At 40.6% G+C, this 17,268-nt stretch overlaps 1 protein-coding gene across 3 annotated transcripts in view; it reads right to left on the reverse strand.

The window, feature by feature from the left end:
- ASTN1 (astrotactin 1) overlaps window positions 1-17,268 on the reverse strand; it is a 330,952-nt gene that overhangs the window by 212,828 nt on the left and 100,856 nt on the right. For all 3 annotated transcript variants that reach the window (XR_011645503.1, XM_058310162.1, XM_058310163.2), the window contains one exon: window positions 2,976-3,163. Coding sequence is in view for 2 of the 3 variants with exons in the window: in XM_058310162.1 (XP_058166145.1) it covers window positions 2,976-3,163 (188 nt within the window). In the remaining variant the exon portion in view is untranslated. The remainder of the gene's footprint in view (window positions 1-2,975; window positions 3,164-17,268) is intronic.

Genomic DNA, 17,268 nt, shown 5'->3' on the forward strand with positions numbered 1-17,268 from the left:
GGTTGGGCATACTCATGTTTTGATAATAACCTTAACTTTTCTCTTTTTCAAATTATGCTAGTTTGATCCAAACTGAAAACTGCATCAATATTGATCTTGCAGTTAATGAAAAATAGCCCTCTCTTGTTATTTCATAACTAACAGGGTTTAGATAATGATATTTCATTTAAGTGCATTTCACTGCCCAAACTCTGTTACAAATCAAAGGATTTTGTTGTCTTCTGACTTTTATTGTGCTGCCATTCCAGACTCTTCAAATGGCTGCCTATTTTATCTCTAAAGGATATGGTAAAAAAGGTATCAAACAAAGTCTACCAAGCTCTGAGTCTCTTAAGAAGAAGTCATCAGAGACTCCAGAATGGCATCTTCAAACAGGATACCCTCAGGCTTGGTTTCTAAGCTGAAAGCAGATATACAACTTCAGACTTTGAAACATTCTGGAATAGTATCTTAAGGATTGCAGAGGCAGTGTTGTGAGAGTGTGTGGCACAGAATAGGAATGGTGGAAAGTGAGATGGTAAGGTAGGCTGTAGGAGATGCCATTGAGCACACTGTCTTTGATGGGAATGGGAAGAATACTCTTATTTTCCATTCACTCTGGGATCCCTGTTGTCCTGTAGAAGTCAAAGCTTTACTGAATTTTTCTTGGGAGATGTGGGCCAAGCCACATCTAAGAGGCCAAGCTAGAGTCAAATATTTAGACTTTTCCATCCTCACCATGTGCCCATATCCTTTTGACCCCCACCTGCTCCAGCCTAGTTGAAAATAAGATGCAATAAATGAAAACAAAGCTGAAGGAATAATCTCTTCCATTTTATTTGGAAAATAGACTGTCAAGGTAAGATCTCAGGGATGGGTTGAAGGGTCCCTCTCTTTCTCTCTTCATTCCAGTCTCCACTGTCTAATAATCCCTGCCTAGGGAGATACCCTGAGATCTCATTAAAAACTTACTAATGTAGGGTGCTCATAGGGGTTATATTTTAATGGCACAACCTATTTTCTCAAATCCTTTGGCATCCTTGATCAGCATATTTCTCTCTTCAGAGCCACATACCTCCACAAATATGCATGCACATATACATACTTCTTAAGGAAAGTTTTTGGAGCACCTCATTTTGAGTTAGAAGGTGGGATCCTTCTTAAACTGAAGACAAGATGCAGCAACTTGGACAATGGCTTTCTATTGACAGGCTTCAGAGTGTGTTTGTCTTCCTATGATCTCCATACTAAACTCTCAGCCCCACGAAATACACCTTGTGATATTTTACCTGCCTTAATCTCTTGTATTTGAGGCCTTTCCTTTAGAAGCAATCACACCCCAGGATTAGTCACTTGGTAATGCCATACACTTTCCTTCACCCTGAAAATGTCTTTGGTGTGACAAAGTCTCCTTCTTTGAAATGGTGATGGGCCAAAAAACAAGCAAAATGAAAACAAAAACAAAAAACACCCCTGGCATTGATGGGAAGATGTGGCTGGCTGCTGGAAAATCCACCATTGCTCCTTTTTTCCCATCAGACGATATTATAAATGTGAAGTCAATTGTGCCTTTCAATCTGTCACCCCAGTCAATGCCAGGCCTGATTCAATTGATCTGTCTGATCTTACCACTCCTGTGAAACAACAAACTACATTGAAGAATACCATCTTCCCTGACAGAGAAATCACTGGTCTTTAATTAAGTATGCACACGTACTGTAACTCTCCAAATTAATAAACAATTAATTTATAAATGGGACGCATAGCAATATCCTTTACCTGCCTGCTGACCTTATCTGGACATTGAGGTTTACCATTTGCTATGCAAGGACTCTTTTCTCTTATCACACAGTTTAAACAATGTGGCTTCTACATATGCAAGAAACCTACCAACTCAGTTACTCATGGGCTTACATTCTGACAAGAGTTATGGGGAAATTTCCCATAACAACTTTTTGGATAACAGAAAGATTTATATATGTAAATGTGCAGTTTCCCCAATCTAATACAAAAAAACAAATAGCATGTAGTGATGGTACCACAGCATCAGATGAATTAAAGTTTAGACTAAGACCTGAATTAGATCTCTTTTGAGTTTCCTAACACAAAGTATCTCATACCTCTCATACATATGGCCTATGGATAATCATTTTCAAGTTTCATGCTGCTATCAGGCTACCCTAGAAGCAGACGATATACTGGTTTTAACCAAGTGAAACAGGCATTTTCTATCTCCACTGGAAAATTCATTCAGTCATTCCACAAATATTTATTAGGAATTAACTATGTGAATGCATTGTTCCAGATGCTGGGGCTATATCAGTGAACAAATCAACACCAAGCACCAGTGAGACTCTAAAATACAACTTCCTAGAATTTTAGGAAGACTCTTCTAATTTTCTTGAGCCCTCAAATTTCAAGATGAAAGAAAGGAGGCAGATAGTGAAATTTCTCAGTTGGGTTGGTGGAAGGAGCAGGAAACTTTTGATATCCTCCTTATTGTAAGAGTTGAGAAAGCCAGGATGCTGACTTTTTCCCTGCTGGTAGAAAAGAGAAGAGGGCAAGTAGCTCAGAGATTTAGTCATTCAACAAATATTTATGGAACAACTACCATAGATATTCTGATTTGCTAGCTGAGTAATTGTTTTCTAAGACCATACACTGCCCTCACCTGATATTGGCTATGGTTTGTAGAAGTTACTCCAAGTATGGGCATATAAAGTTATTTCATGTGTGGCGTTAACCAGTTGGGTGACAGTTCTGTACGAATAACTGTAACTTTGATTTGAACTACAAGTGAATGCATTTTCCACCGAGCATATTCTGCATCTTTTAATACTACATGCACTAAAACACCAAGGGAAATTTACTTATTAACATGATCGATGAATACTATGGAGTTGCGTCATTGTAGAGCTATGTCTACAGTAACAAGACTCGTGATAGCACTATAATACAAGCTGTGGCTTGAGAGGCTAAGGACAAGCTGCTCTTACCATGACCGAGATGTGGAGGATCCTCAGCTCCTCTTCTGCTGACTCATGCTGGGGCTCCTCAGTTGGGTCTTGTCCAGGGAGGCTGGGAGCCCCATCTTGATGATGGATGTGAAAAAGCAAAGTGCCATTTTCTAGCCACTGCTGTCTCCAGCGCACCAGAGGGATGTCCTCTGTATTCCCTGAGATCTCTGTAGGACAGACACCAAAAGCACAGGTGAGAATTTGGGCGGAACCAAGTTTTGCCATCTTCCACTTCCAAGGGACTGGTACCAATTAGACAGTTTCAGATGAAGCCACAATGGGGTTTCAATTCTAATTAGGCCGGGCTTACTGCTGCTCTGAATCTCAAGAGAGGGAAGAGACCCTGAGAAGAAGAGAATTATCTACCACAGGTCTTTCCACTATAAATCTAGTGACCAAATTCTTACCCACTGAGAAAAATATCAAGGTGAAAAATCCAAGTTCTTCCTTTATTTCTATGATCAATAACATCCTTCAGGCAGCACAGTTTGAACACCTGCTAGCTCCCTGAGGTAAATACAAGGTTGTTTGCCTCTCAGAAATTTAAAAGTATGGGTTCCCTGGCAATTACCCCTGGACACACCAGTGAATCTACCAAGAAGAGGGTTGGTAATTACTGTGCAGAGAATGGCATTTATTGGACAGTGTTGGCCGGTGACTGCAGAGCAACTGGGGCTGACAGGTTATTTCTAAAGCCATAAACATTTGCTGCAGAGTCCACTGAAGATCTTTAATAACTTCATTGTGACAGGGAAAGTAATGATTTTAATCTCCCTTAATTTTTCTCTTCAGTTTTACAGAGCATGGGGGTGATATGTATGAGGGTGGTAAAGAGTTGAGCCCTTAACCCCAGCACAGCATTAAATTGCTTCTCAAGTTACCGACCATTGCCAATAAATTAATAACAAAATACCAAAAACCTACTCTGCAGCTCTCCCTGTAGTACATGCTAAACTGGTGTGGCAGAAATGCATTGTATGTATGTCTCTCTCTCTCATATTCTTAATGCATATCATATAAAAATATTGAAACATCTCACAGTAGAGAAACCTGATTAACCGAGCCTTTTCTGAACTTTATTTGGTCCCCAAACCATTTTTTCATTTTTTGCTTAACAACTGTTACCACTCTAGGGAATATTGTGCTGAATATGCTTTAGCAAACCATTGCTTTATATATATTTAAGGCATGGCTTCTTCTCCCAAAATTTATCATCTTTGACCAAAAAAAGAAAACTTCCATGGACATAAAAAAGATTTAACAAGACACATTTAGAATAGTATTCTTATCAAGTACAGAGCCATAAAGAGGAAAGCAATTTTAAATATTTATGGAATTTGCAAATATCTTTCATTAGTGTTGGAGGGCACAAATGGTGCCCTGCTTTATTTATTTATGTATGTATTTATATATTTATTTAACAGACATATATTGGGGCTTTATTATGCACCAGGCACTGTTCTAGGCACTAAGATACTAATTTAAATGAGGTCCTTAACAAGTGCTCCAAATTAGACCAAAATGAATGAATGTGGCTAGTGTTATAACAGGTGCATGACAAAGGAATATGCATCTGGTATATGTTTGTGGGAACATAGAGGAAGCCAAGACTCAGTTTGCCTGAGGAGAGGGGAGAGAAAGGGAGGAGAGTGGACTTCTCAGGAGATGATAAGGGTGAGTGGTGTTCTTTTCAGTAGGCAGAGAAGTCAGTAAAGGACATCCAGGCACTGGCAGGAGAATAAGTGGAGGAGAAAGGAGGAAGGATATTGACTGGTTCCCTCAGGGCAGAGGAGGATTTGACTGAGCCACTGGTCACTAGCTTGTTTCCTAAAGAAGCCCGTATCATTGCCTGTCTCATCTACCATCCAGCACCAGTGGGAAGAGTAAACGTGAGACAGTGCTGGAGGAAAAGGAAGCAACAAGGGTGAGGTCACCAGAGTGCACTTTCATCCTAAAACCCTCTCGCTGCTCCCATGGAGGCCTCAGGCATCCTGCTGGGAAGCTGCCCATGACCTGGAAGTGACCAGCAAGGAATACGGGAAGCAGCAAATGAGGGAGGGTGTCGGAATGGAAGATCCTCTGCTCCCGGTCCTGGATTTCCACAGGCAAAGCCCCACTTAAGTGCTTGAGTTCACCTTTCCACTTCACCTCAGGGGCTCCAGTCACAAATCGTATTCGACAGCACTCCTCCTTTCCAACCACTCCTTAGGCCTTCACCACATCAAAGCACCAGGCATATTACTCCTGGGAAACACACATTCCTCCCTCCAGTTCCTTCCCTGTCATAGCAAAAGAAACCAAACTCCATCTCCTCTCCACAGACATAAAACACCACAAGCAGTTACGACTCCTAATAGAGCACCTAATGGCATAACTAAATCAACCAAAGCAACACACGTCCAGCCTCCAGCCACCAGCCAGCACTGGTCCAACCCAGCCTGGGGTTTATTCTACATGTATCTGGCTGCCACTCCAGCCCTTTCTGTAATTATTCAGAAGGAAACCAGTACCTCCTACCTCTAAAGCGCTTAACAAACCAGAGGTTTATTTCCCAGGAGATCTTCATCATCTAGGTCACGCTCATTACCTCTATTTTAACTGTGGAAGCAAAGACAAGTAAATAACTGGACCAAGGTTACCCCAGCCTGATAAAAGCAAGGACTAAGACAGATGGACTTCTGTCAGATCTCCTCAACACACATCAGACAGCACAACCTGAAAACCAGCACAGAAAGAGGAAGCACTTGAGTAGAAAGTTCATCTGGCCCTGTAGGAGCTTTTGTGCTATAATATTTTATTTTGCCCAAAATCCAGACATTTTTATAAACTGAGATACCATTCACGTCATAAAATTTACTCTTTTAAAGTGTACAATTCTGCACTTAGGAAATTCACGAATTTGTGCAAACATCACCAATACCTAATTCCAGAACATTTTCATCACCCCCTAAAGAAACCCTGTCCCCACCGGCAGTCCAAGAAGATTTTTCGAGGGAGATGGTGTCCTACTCCAAGGTATAGTGGGGTTTCAGCAGAGTTCTCCCACAGGGAGGCCGCCTGAGAGCACAGAGTCCCTGGCCTTGGCTCCCAGGTCAGCCCTCTGCACCTCTCCATGAATTATTCATGCCCATTGAGATGGACCATGACATCTTGATTCTGCTCAGAACAGATTCATCATAAAGGGCAGAGGGTGCAGAGGAAGGAGGGCACCATGCCTGCCAAGGGTACCCATCATTTTTTAGATTCAATAAAATTACAGGATAATAGCTTCTCCCCTGGCTTTTTTTCCTGACCTGGAATGATTTGACATGGAAGAGCTAAAATGCTAAACCAGAAATTTATTCACTTATGTTGTATTTGGCCTGTGCCAACCAATGAAAATCCACATAGGGCATGGTAACTGTCTTGTGACTTTCTTCGCCAGTGCAGCTGAGATCAGAGATTGGATTGTCAATGTAATCAAGTTGGTCTGGATGTCGGCAGAATATCTCAAGAAGAGGACATGCTCAGAAAGTGCTTTACCAAAGCAAGCCTGTCCTGAGACCACCTGGGGAGCAATTTTGGGAGGTGATAAAGTAGTTCTCCAGACCAAGACCTCCTGCAGGCTGCAGAAGAGTTTTGGACAGAGCCTTTGCCACAATGCACTGAATAAAGCAAGGGCTAAGGGGATCTTAGACAGTCATCTCAAGACACCACAGGGAGTATGAGCACCATGCCTTCACCCCATTCTGGGGCCAGTTTATCTAGAAAGGCAAAGCTACTCTGATTTTTAGCATGTCTGCTTTCCCCCTCTACATCTTTCAGCATTGCCCGAAATTCTGGATCTACCTTGAAAACACAAATAAACAGCTGTCATTTATTACTACATGCAGCAAATATTTTTGAAACTCACCAGTCATTTACCGTGTTCAGCAAATTGTGCTACATGACTCCTGCTCTCAAGGAGCTTTCCATCTAGTAGAAAATTTAACACATGGTTATGAATAACAACTCAGGAAAGGAATAGCTGCGCTGAGTGGAGGGTAGAAGTTGGCCAGACAGATACGGATGGGAAGAGACAAATGGAAAGAAATGTTGGGGAGGCAATTCCAGATGAAGACAGTGTGTACAACAGAACAGAAAGATAATGTATGTTTGCATAACCTCAGGAGGTCTGGTTAAGCTGCAGGGTAGGGGATATGGAGAGGATAATTAGAACACTGAGGCTAAAAATGCATATTGGTATCAACTCTGAAAGGGTTTAAATGCTAGTTTAAGGAGTTTACAGCTAATGGAAATTCACCCATGGTTTTATGAAGCAGGAAGTGAACTAAAACATGATTTAGAAAGATTAGGAAGACCCAGAAAGAGAATAACAGACAGACCAGACTCAAGCAGGGTCTCACTATGAATTTGATTCTATATTCTACACTGACCAAAAAACTGAACTGGGACTCAGGAAGCCTAGGTTGGTCTATGTAACTTTGAAAGAGTTGCCTAGCTTTGAGTTTCCTCATCTGTATAATGAGGATCTAGGTAGATGAACTTCTAGATCCTTTGACATTCCATGATTCTAAGTCAAAAGGAGGTTCCACATATGACCATCTATAAACATCATAATTTCAAAGTCCCAGACAATGTCAGAACTTCTTTCACATCTCAACTGTACCCTATCTTTCTTTTCCTTTGAGCACAGGGTGAACAGGTTTGGGATAATTAAATCAGAGCCTTTAAGAGCCAAGCCCAGTCTAGTGAGAAAGATACTCTATCATCCTGGTACAGATAGTTGGTTTCTGAGAATGAAAAACAAAACAAAACAAAACGAGCTTCTGCATAGTAGAGAATTGGGATGATGGGACCTTGGACAGGGAAAGTCATGGCAGAGAATTATGTGGGAATGGATAAGGGAGAGGGGAGGAAAGTAAGATGGAATTGATTTTGGATTAGCCTAAGTCATCATCCCAATGTTAGCTTGTGGGCTTTGAGTTTGTAGCACTGTCTCTTTGTGGAGTTAGCTTAAAATTCCTCTTCCAGGCATTACAACTTGCCCATCCCATCTAAGTGCCCTGTTCCTTTTTTGGACATCCCCTCATACTGAGAGTCCCTGAACTGAGCTGCTAAGAAAACACATCATGTTAAGATCAGAATTTCCAAAAAGTGACCACCTCATAGAGGCCCAAATTCTTGACAAAGTAAAGTCAAATGTGGATGCCACCTGGGGAAATTCTCAAGGATTCTTTAATTCAACTGAATAACTGAGTGTGCCTTAGAGCAGTTTTGGCATTCTGGGACTCAGTTGCACTTCTGGCAAGGCTGAGTTTCAAGCTGAATCCAGCTAAGTAGTAATGAGGTTGCTGTGGTTGCTGAGGTCAAAGCAGTAGGAAGCATTAACTTGTCAATTCTTAGCCTCATGTTGAGGGCACTTGGTGATGTGACCTTGCAGTCTTTCAAGGTTGAAGATGACACCCCCTGATGGCCATTACTATTAAAAGACCTTGCTTAGATCAAGATTTTCAGATTTGCTGTTAGTCTTAGAACCTTTGGTCTAAAATCTAATATGGCCTCTGAGGGGGTTCTGCAGAACAGAGTTAGAAAAGAACTGGAACAATTGGAGGACAAGTAAAATGCATGACCATGAAGGGACTCTACTGTTAGGGGGTTGGGGTGTATACGGGTTATTAGCTATGTTTGGTTGTTTTTCAATCCAATTAAGTGTGGCATTATGGATCGCCTTATATTCTTTAAGAAAGAATTATAAATCAAAGACAGTATCTCTAAAAATAGATTCTAGCCACACCTCCACACCTTATGCTATATCAGCTGCCATTCTGAATTTCTTCATGTGATGAAGATTAAGTACAGAACTTTAGTAGTGATAAGCTGACTGTCCAAAACTAAGAATAACAAATGGGGCTTGTCTATCAGAGAGAGATTATCATTAAGGTTACCAAAGATAGCCCTGTGATAGAATTATCCTCTTCTCTTCTGTTCTGTTGTACATTTTTCCCCCTTCTAAATTCAGAGTTTGAAAGATATTGATGGAAGGTTTAGTTTCCCACATGGTTTCATTATGGTCTTCTAACTGGAACTATTAACATGGTATTAACTTTCAACACCTTTGTAAGAAAATAACCTGCCTAAGTCAGGGGTTAATAACAATAGAGGATCACTAATTACCCTGAAAATCTTTACCCTGGTAGCAAATGTGACCCAAGTCTTTAATGTTTCTAGAACGGCAGCCTCTAAAGACCTCAGCTTGTTCCATAAACATAATGACAACAGTATATTAGTGTCCTGGCCATCTGTGAAAATGAGGGACAGATGAAAAACAGACAAAGGAGAAAGAGAAAGAGAAAAAGGACAAAGTCAAGGCAAGTGAGGAAAGGAGACTAGCCAGAGAAGCAATGTCCCTTGGGCAGAGCCAGCTGGATCTGCACTCTGGTCATCATAAGGACCATCTGGCATAGAGTTCTGAAGGGATCCCATCCCACACCCCAGAGTAAGAGTCACATAAAGCAAGGAGCTCTGCTGGGCCTGCATTCAATCAGCACTGATGCCAGGAACACTGATAATCTACCTGAAGTTTGTGTCTTTATAGGCCTGGCGAAGTGAACATGAAAATGGGAGACAGCATCACCAGAACATTCTTTTGTGAAAATGTACAGATCCTTGGAGTCCAACTGGCAATGGAACTCTCATTGTGGTTCCTGCGTTCAATTTGCTCTCTGACGTGGAGCTGCTTCCTCTTGTCTCATTCTCTTTCTTTTGCCTCCAAACAGGCTTGACCAAAGGTCGCAGAACTATGTGGAACAAAAGCTTTATTAAAAATAGCTTACAATTTCACAAATCTCTCACCAAATGGAGGCACAGGAAGTTCCTTTTTCAAATAAGTAGAACCTTCTTGACTTGTGGAGATTTGGAAAAGAAATTTCCACTTGTGACCAGGAAAAGATGCTTGGATTTCTGTTCCTCCTTCTTGATGACATTTGCCTTAAATGGCAAAAACAACAGAGCCTCAAAGTGTTAATGAGCCAGTGATGAGAAACAGAAAGGCAGGTTAAAGAGCACTGGACTGACAGCTAAGAGAATGGAGCAGCTGCAATCCCTCTGTAATTGTTTCCTCATCTTCAAATTATGGGACTTGAAGGTCTATACTCTCTAACCATTTTATTCAGTGACACAAAACCAGACATGACACTTGGTTCTAGTTAGACCCCAAATCAGTGGCACGCTGACCGTATTTATGCATGTCTCTGTGGAAGTTTTCCAAATCAAACATTCCTCTTGGAGTTTGGAATGCTTCCAGCTTACTCCTTTTAGAGAAAAGATTGTCTGTATTGAAATCCATGATAGTGACTTATTGAACCTCCAGTCAATGGTCCCCAAAGAGAAAGCCTCGTCTACATATATGAATGCTTCCAAATGTTTCCAAAGAGTTATTGACCCTTGGTTGTCATGTTATATGGACAAGGATAGTTTAGATAAAGAAAACTTCACCTGATTCCTTTCTGAAGTCCACCTATATCCCTTTATAGAGTTGTATGCTAAAAATCCAGGCATTTTAACTTCCTTTTATAGCTGCCCACCCACCCACTTCATTTTTTTTTTTCCCAGAAGAGTCTAAGGTGGCTAAAATGAACCAATGCAGGAATCAGGAGTGATGAGAAAAAAATAAAATAAGGAGACTGGATAGCCTATAGTATGTCTCTGGGGTGGATGGGGAGGGGCTGCAAGAAGCAGAGGGTGACTTTTTAAATCAGGCTTGGTGGAAAGCAGTGAAGCTTTCTATGGATGCCGCTGGAAGTAGGTCATGCCATGCTACTCTGTGCTGGCATGAATAGCAATCAAGCAACTACACGAACATTCTATTTACCTAGCCATGGAGATGAAAACATTCCTGGGGGGGGAAATGCAGCCAAAAGCTTCTAACACAACCAGAGAGACAAGGAAGCATTCAAATAGTCTGTGATTTTATCCAAAATGGTTTTGCTTGTTCCTACCATAGTGTTTCACTGGATCTTTTCAAACCTCTGCAAAGAGTTTATCCACATGATACTCATTAAAGTCTCATTTGAATGGGGAAAAAGCCCAAAGCTCTTTGAAAAAGGCAGGGTTATCTGAGCTGCAGATGTACTGGTAAGAGGATTTTTAAATACATCTAGTTCTATTCTCCACTGCCACCTGAGTGACCTTTGTAAATTGAGATAACGACACGCATTTAACAAAATATGACATCAAGTAAGATGTGTAATAATATTTAAACTCCATAATGTTAAAATATGTATTTATGGATCATTTCATACATTGTAATGAGAATAAGTCATTTTGAAGGCTGAGATTTCATGACTGGAATTCTGATTTGAGCTTTGCAAGTCCTTGGGGGACCACTTGCCTGCAATGTGGCATTAGAAGCAATATGAACATCTGGGTTTTGGAAAGTCAAGGCACTGGTTGCAGGGTGACTGTAAAGAAACTGCCTATGAGCCCCAGTAAGAGCTCCATTCATTCCAAACCCTCTTTCTTATACTCCTGGCCTTCATTAACTAAAGAGTTTAATTTTGGCTATAATTCTTTGGTCCTGAACAATTTCAGTAAAGTCCCCTCTATGGTTCTCACCTAATAAAATGGATGGAAAAAGAATGAATTGTGACAAAATATCACTAGCAAGTGACTTACAAAATATTACTGGTAAATGACTTACAAGGCAGAAGAGCCTGTTGCTTTTGCTAAACTGTCTTGTTGCATCTCCATTTCTAATTAGTTCCCTTCCAATTGTATTTCTGTTCTTATCCTCTATGATTCAATTCAAACAGTAATGATATACCTATTATGGGCTTGGCCCTCCTAGGAAGTGCTTTCAACATTCCTGAGCTCACTTTATCCATAATGACCCTTTAAGACAGGTATATTTATATCCCCATTTGACAGATGAGGTAATCCAGTCCCAGAAAAGTTAACTGACATAACCAAGTTTACCCAATTAGTAAATACTAGAAATGGGGTGTGTGTGTGGGGAGGATAATTTCAGAACTCCTGACTTCAAGGCCACTGTTCCTTTCCACTGTCTCAACTCCCATTTTCTCACTTTGCAAATCTTAATCTCAGGATAAAACAAGCAAAGCATTTAGCAGTGCCTGGCACATAATGAACAGTGATAAATATTAATATCATCATCATCATTATTAATACTGTTTTTGTTGTCATTATTGCTAGTACATGAATCCTAAAATCCATCAATAATCCTTGACAGAATTAAGCAATGCTACCTTTAAACTACTGCAGCTGCTTAAGAGTCTCCTTATGTTCACATATCAGCTCAGTTCCAGTTGAAAAACCTGGGCCACTTCATATTTGTACATTTCTCTAACTGCTCATTAGCAAATTGAACACTCTTGAGGTAGCACTGCTAAAACTCACTCACACAATCTTTGCTTTAAGACCCAGCTATGGAAGCTTTCACAGAGGGATGCCACACTATCCATGCCCATTTAAGGCTGGCATGCAAGGCCAGCCCCAGGGAACTGGCTGTCAGGCACTTGGCAAGATACTCATGGATTAAAATGGGCAGGTCGCCCCAGAGGGAAATGAAAGTGATGTTTGGAGTTAAGAAAGAAGAGAGGAGTAAAGGAAGTCTATATTAAAATAATAGCTGAGCTCCCTTTGGTGGTAAACAGAGTCCTTTCCTGCAGACTAATCCACGTAAGCATCTTCCCTTCTCAGCTTCACCCTCGGGAATGAGGCTTTCTACCCCTTTTCCAGCAGACTCCTGAGCTCCTGTTACTGGCCATAAGCACTACTTTCTTGTGCATGCACACAAATGGAGGAGCCCGGAGTGCTGTGGCTAATCACTTCTTTTTGTTCTTCCTTCTAAGCATTTCCTTCCTACAGAAAAGGGGGTTTAAGTGATCTCTAAAACTTCTCTGATTTTTTTTTTCTTCCTATGATTTTATCTCAATTACCATACTGGGGGCTAGATATAAAATCTACTAGTTGAAACACCAAGTTTCAACCAGTGTCCCACTTCCATTTAAGGTGGGGAATGATGAGCTAGTTCTCAGAAAAATGCTTCAAGTTACTATAGAGTGAAAATGAGAAGGTGGAGATAATCTTATTTATCTCTGCTACATTCTCAGACTCAGAGAAGGGAGGAGAGAGGAAATTCTACAAAGATCCAAGCATGTAAAAGTCCATTATAATAATCACTGTGCTACAACTTGCAAACACCTTTCTGTTAAGTTGCTCTTGGCAACTTAAGACCAAAGAGTGTTAGTGATGATCTTAAGGGATAGAGATAGTGAGATGGATATGACAGGCCTCAAATCCAGCCTTCTGACTCTCAGCACAGTGCTCTTTCTACTAAATCTTTCTGTCTGCCTAGACAATGCTTATTTACAATAAGAAATCATGAGCCACTGTGCTTGCATTTCAGCTTAATGAATTAGATATATGGAAGATACAATCAATAGTAAACACTGTCAGGAGTTTGAAGAGTTTGGGCTTATAGAAATTGAGTTACTAACCAATTGACACTAGAATACAAATCACATGGCGATCCAATGTGATTTCACTGTGACAGGCTCTCCTGAGGTATCAAATCTGCTCCCTCCTCTCTTCCAGGCACTGGCCTAAAGGCTCTTTGACACAGCCTTGGGCCCATTTTTCGAGGCTAATTTTTTAAGTGCTCATTATAGAGAGGGTCAAGATGACCTCTAAATGACTAGATAGACAGTCTCATGAAAATGTTGATCTAACCATCTAGTCCCTATTGGGTGGATGATATAAAAGGAATACAAGGTCACTTGATTTCTAAGATTTGTTGCTGCTCAGTTGGGAATAACATATATTGACAGGACCAGTCACTAACTTCTTTCCTCTTTTCTTCCTTTCTTTATTTTCTATATTTATATTTTCACCATATTTTCTGTATTTTCTATCTTAACTCTAAAGCTCTCCCTCCTCTACACACCTTCCATACAAAATAGAAGTTAAGGGACTGGCCCGCAGTATGGAATGGGAGCCACACATCCTGTATGAAGGATGTATTTTAGAATACCAAGTGAGGTCTGTCTGCTATTTTGTTCTTATCAGTGGTGCCACTCCTTTGCCTACTTTGCTTTTTTTTTCATTGTGCTGGTCACTGCCCTACTGTGTATATCTGAGTCTGAGTGTTTATATTATCATACACACTTTATGGTGCTAGGAAGTGGTCTCCTCTTTTTCTCACCTCTGTTCATAAGTGCTGGTTGATGTGATGGTAAGGTTGAATTTGATGAGAATAAAGACAACTGACAATTATTACTAGTGTTTACAACACTTAACTTTTATTGAGCACTTACCATGTGGTAAGCACTGGACTACACACAACATAATTATTAAGCTACTTCATATTATCCCAGGATTAGGAAAATAGGCACAAAGAGATTAGGTAACTAGAGATATGACTTTGGCAATGTGCCTCTAGAAAAAGAGCATATTCTTTCTGTAGCCTCACCCTTACCACTTACTACTTACTAGTAAGTAGTAGATCCAGTAAGAGATCATCAATGTCCAGGCGAACACACTGACCTAACTTCTTGCCATTAGTCACCCAAGGAAGTGGCTGTAGACACACTATGATGACAAGGTGAGGAAGGCCATGTCCTTGATATCATCTCCCATGGTCAGGAGAATGGGAAGTGGTGCCATATAAACTGGGACCCAATAGACTGTCTACATATTCTCTCCTTCCTTGACCTCAATCAAGTCAGAAGTAGGAAGGCAGTGAGTGTATGATTGTATGTACAAACATCAGCCCCAAACGCATACTGTCTACCAAGCCAATACAAACTAATGACTAATGCTTGTGAATTATTTACTATGTGACAGGCACTATCTAAGGACTTTTGAACACATTAATTCATTTCAACTTAATAGTCATACTATGAGGGCGTAACAAGTACAGTTGAAAGGACTGAGGTACAAAGAGGGTAAGTAACTTGCCTAGCATCATATGTTTGGCAAGTTTAAGAGCCTGGATTCCAAACAGAATGTCTAGCTCCAGAGTCTGGATTCTGAACCACTGTACTTTCCTGCCCTGCACTTATGGAGTATCCTAATATGCACGCACTATTATAAGACTGGATTCTAATCTACCAACTTGTTCACTGTGTATTCTCTGCCTCCATTCCCTTGACTTTCTCCCACAGCCTTGCTACTAATGTCATACCTTAATGGGAATTACATTTCTTCTGCAGTTTAATTTTTCATTTTCAGGGAGGTGGATGTGGCTCAAGTGATGGAGCTTCCACCTACAATATGGGAGGAACTGAGTTCAATGCCTGGGGCCTCCTGGTGAAAAAGAAGAAGACAGAGCAGGCCTGCGCAGTGAGCCAGTGCCCACGCAGCAAGCCATTGTCTGCATGGCAAGCTAAGTGCCCGCATGGCGGGAGTGCCCAAGTGGTGAGCCAGTGCCTGCACAAGTGACTCATGCAGCAAGATGATGATGCAACAAAAAATGAGGTGGTGCAGCTAACGGGGAACCTCTCTCCACATTGGAGGTCCCCAGGATTAAATCCTGGTGAATCCTAGAGGGAAAAAATGAGAAGACCCCCCCCCCCCAAAAAAAAAGAAAAAAAAAAGAGCTATAGATACAGAAGATCACACAGTGAATGGATATAGACAGCAAAAACAGCAGGGTGGGGGGAGGGGGAGGGCAAGGGGGAAATAAATAAATCCTTAAATTTTTTTTTCATTTTCAACAATGGGCTACACATCTTCCAACTGGAAGATGACACCCCTCTACTCCCAACATGGGCATTTCTCCTTCTTAGCTGATCCAGGCAGAACCTACCTATTCTAAAGATCAGAAATTAACAGGTAGAGGTGGTGTTGACATCTCCATTTCCTATCTGGTGATACTGGCCCATTAATTAGATAATGTAACTAAAGCAATGTTAGTTAAGTTTTGGAAATTGAGCTGGATTTTCTGCTTCTGATGTGTAAGAGAATACTCTAAAGGAATGCAGCTATACATATCATAAACAAGCCTTTGATTGTGAATAAAAGTGATGGTGTTTGGAATGAGTGGATTAGACTAAGTCAGGACATAGGTATTTAGAGTTAGTTGGAGAGTATCTATTCCTTCCCCATCTAATCTTCATTCTGTGGCTAAAAAGGCACAGAGTTGGAAAGCAAATATGTGCCAGTGTGCACTTATCCTCCCTCACATCAACCTCAAAGCTGAGGTCAATCTTGGCTTCTAAGCAACTGAATATGTTTCTTTCATTCACAAAAATTTCAGAAGCTTTTAAGTTTTGTTTACTCCATCTGAATTTTCTGATTATACTACCCCTTGAGCAGTGAGTTCCATGTAAGTAATACCTGCTGAGTGAAGGAGTACTTGCTTTCATTTGCCCTAAATTCACTTGCTTTAAGTTTCAAATAGAACTTTGAATCCCAACCATTGAGTATTTGTAAATAAGTTCACATAGAGTTTATGCAATAAATATTGATTACACCCCACTCTTAGTCTTTGCCTTTATGTTAGGGAGACTCCCTCATCTTCCTTTACCCTTATTTGACTGTTGTGTCTAGTGTGCCAGGCATTTTTTTTTCTGTCTTCATAGAGCCACACCCACTTCCTGCTGACCATATCTAAATAACTTTGTGTAATTTCTCTGTGTCCATTAAATAAATCCCTTAGAGTAGAGTAATGCAGTACAGCAGAAACAGGAATGAGTCTAATATCAGAAAACCTCAGTCTCAGACAAGGCTCCTGCCCCTCATACATCTGAGATTTTGACACCTCATTTTCTCTCTTTCAAAAATGAGGAAAGCATGTAGAAGTGCTCAGAAATTCATAATGCCCTCTTCAAATAAGAGTTACACTTATTATTAATATTAACATTAAAGTTTATTGGAAGGAATACCTTATTTTATTTCTGGTAAAATGTCATTATGGTTCTACCTAAGTACAGAGTAATACTGTTTCCCATTCCCTTCATGATGACTTTTGCTCACCTTTTCAGCCAGGACAGCATATTGGGTCGATGTTTTCAGACAGTGGTTTTAATGAACTCTTGGTTATTTTCCTGAATCATTAATGAAAGAGCAGAGAGCCTTCTATTCTAAAACTATAGCTAGATTCTCTGTGAGGGCATTGCCTTGAAGTCGATCACATGAAAATCACCTTTTCTTCTGCCTTCTAAATGCAGATTCTTACCTTCTCATGGTCTTGTCCCTAGCAACTGACTTTTTACTATACAAATAGCATCATCTAAATAATTTTTTAAGGCTGTCAATTACACTGACTTTC

Source organism: Dasypus novemcinctus, chromosome 13 (assembly GCF_030445035.2).
Source record: "Dasypus novemcinctus isolate mDasNov1 chromosome 13, mDasNov1.1.hap2, whole genome shotgun sequence".
In the NCBI taxonomy this organism is placed as follows: domain Eukaryota; kingdom Metazoa; phylum Chordata; class Mammalia; order Cingulata; family Dasypodidae; genus Dasypus; species Dasypus novemcinctus.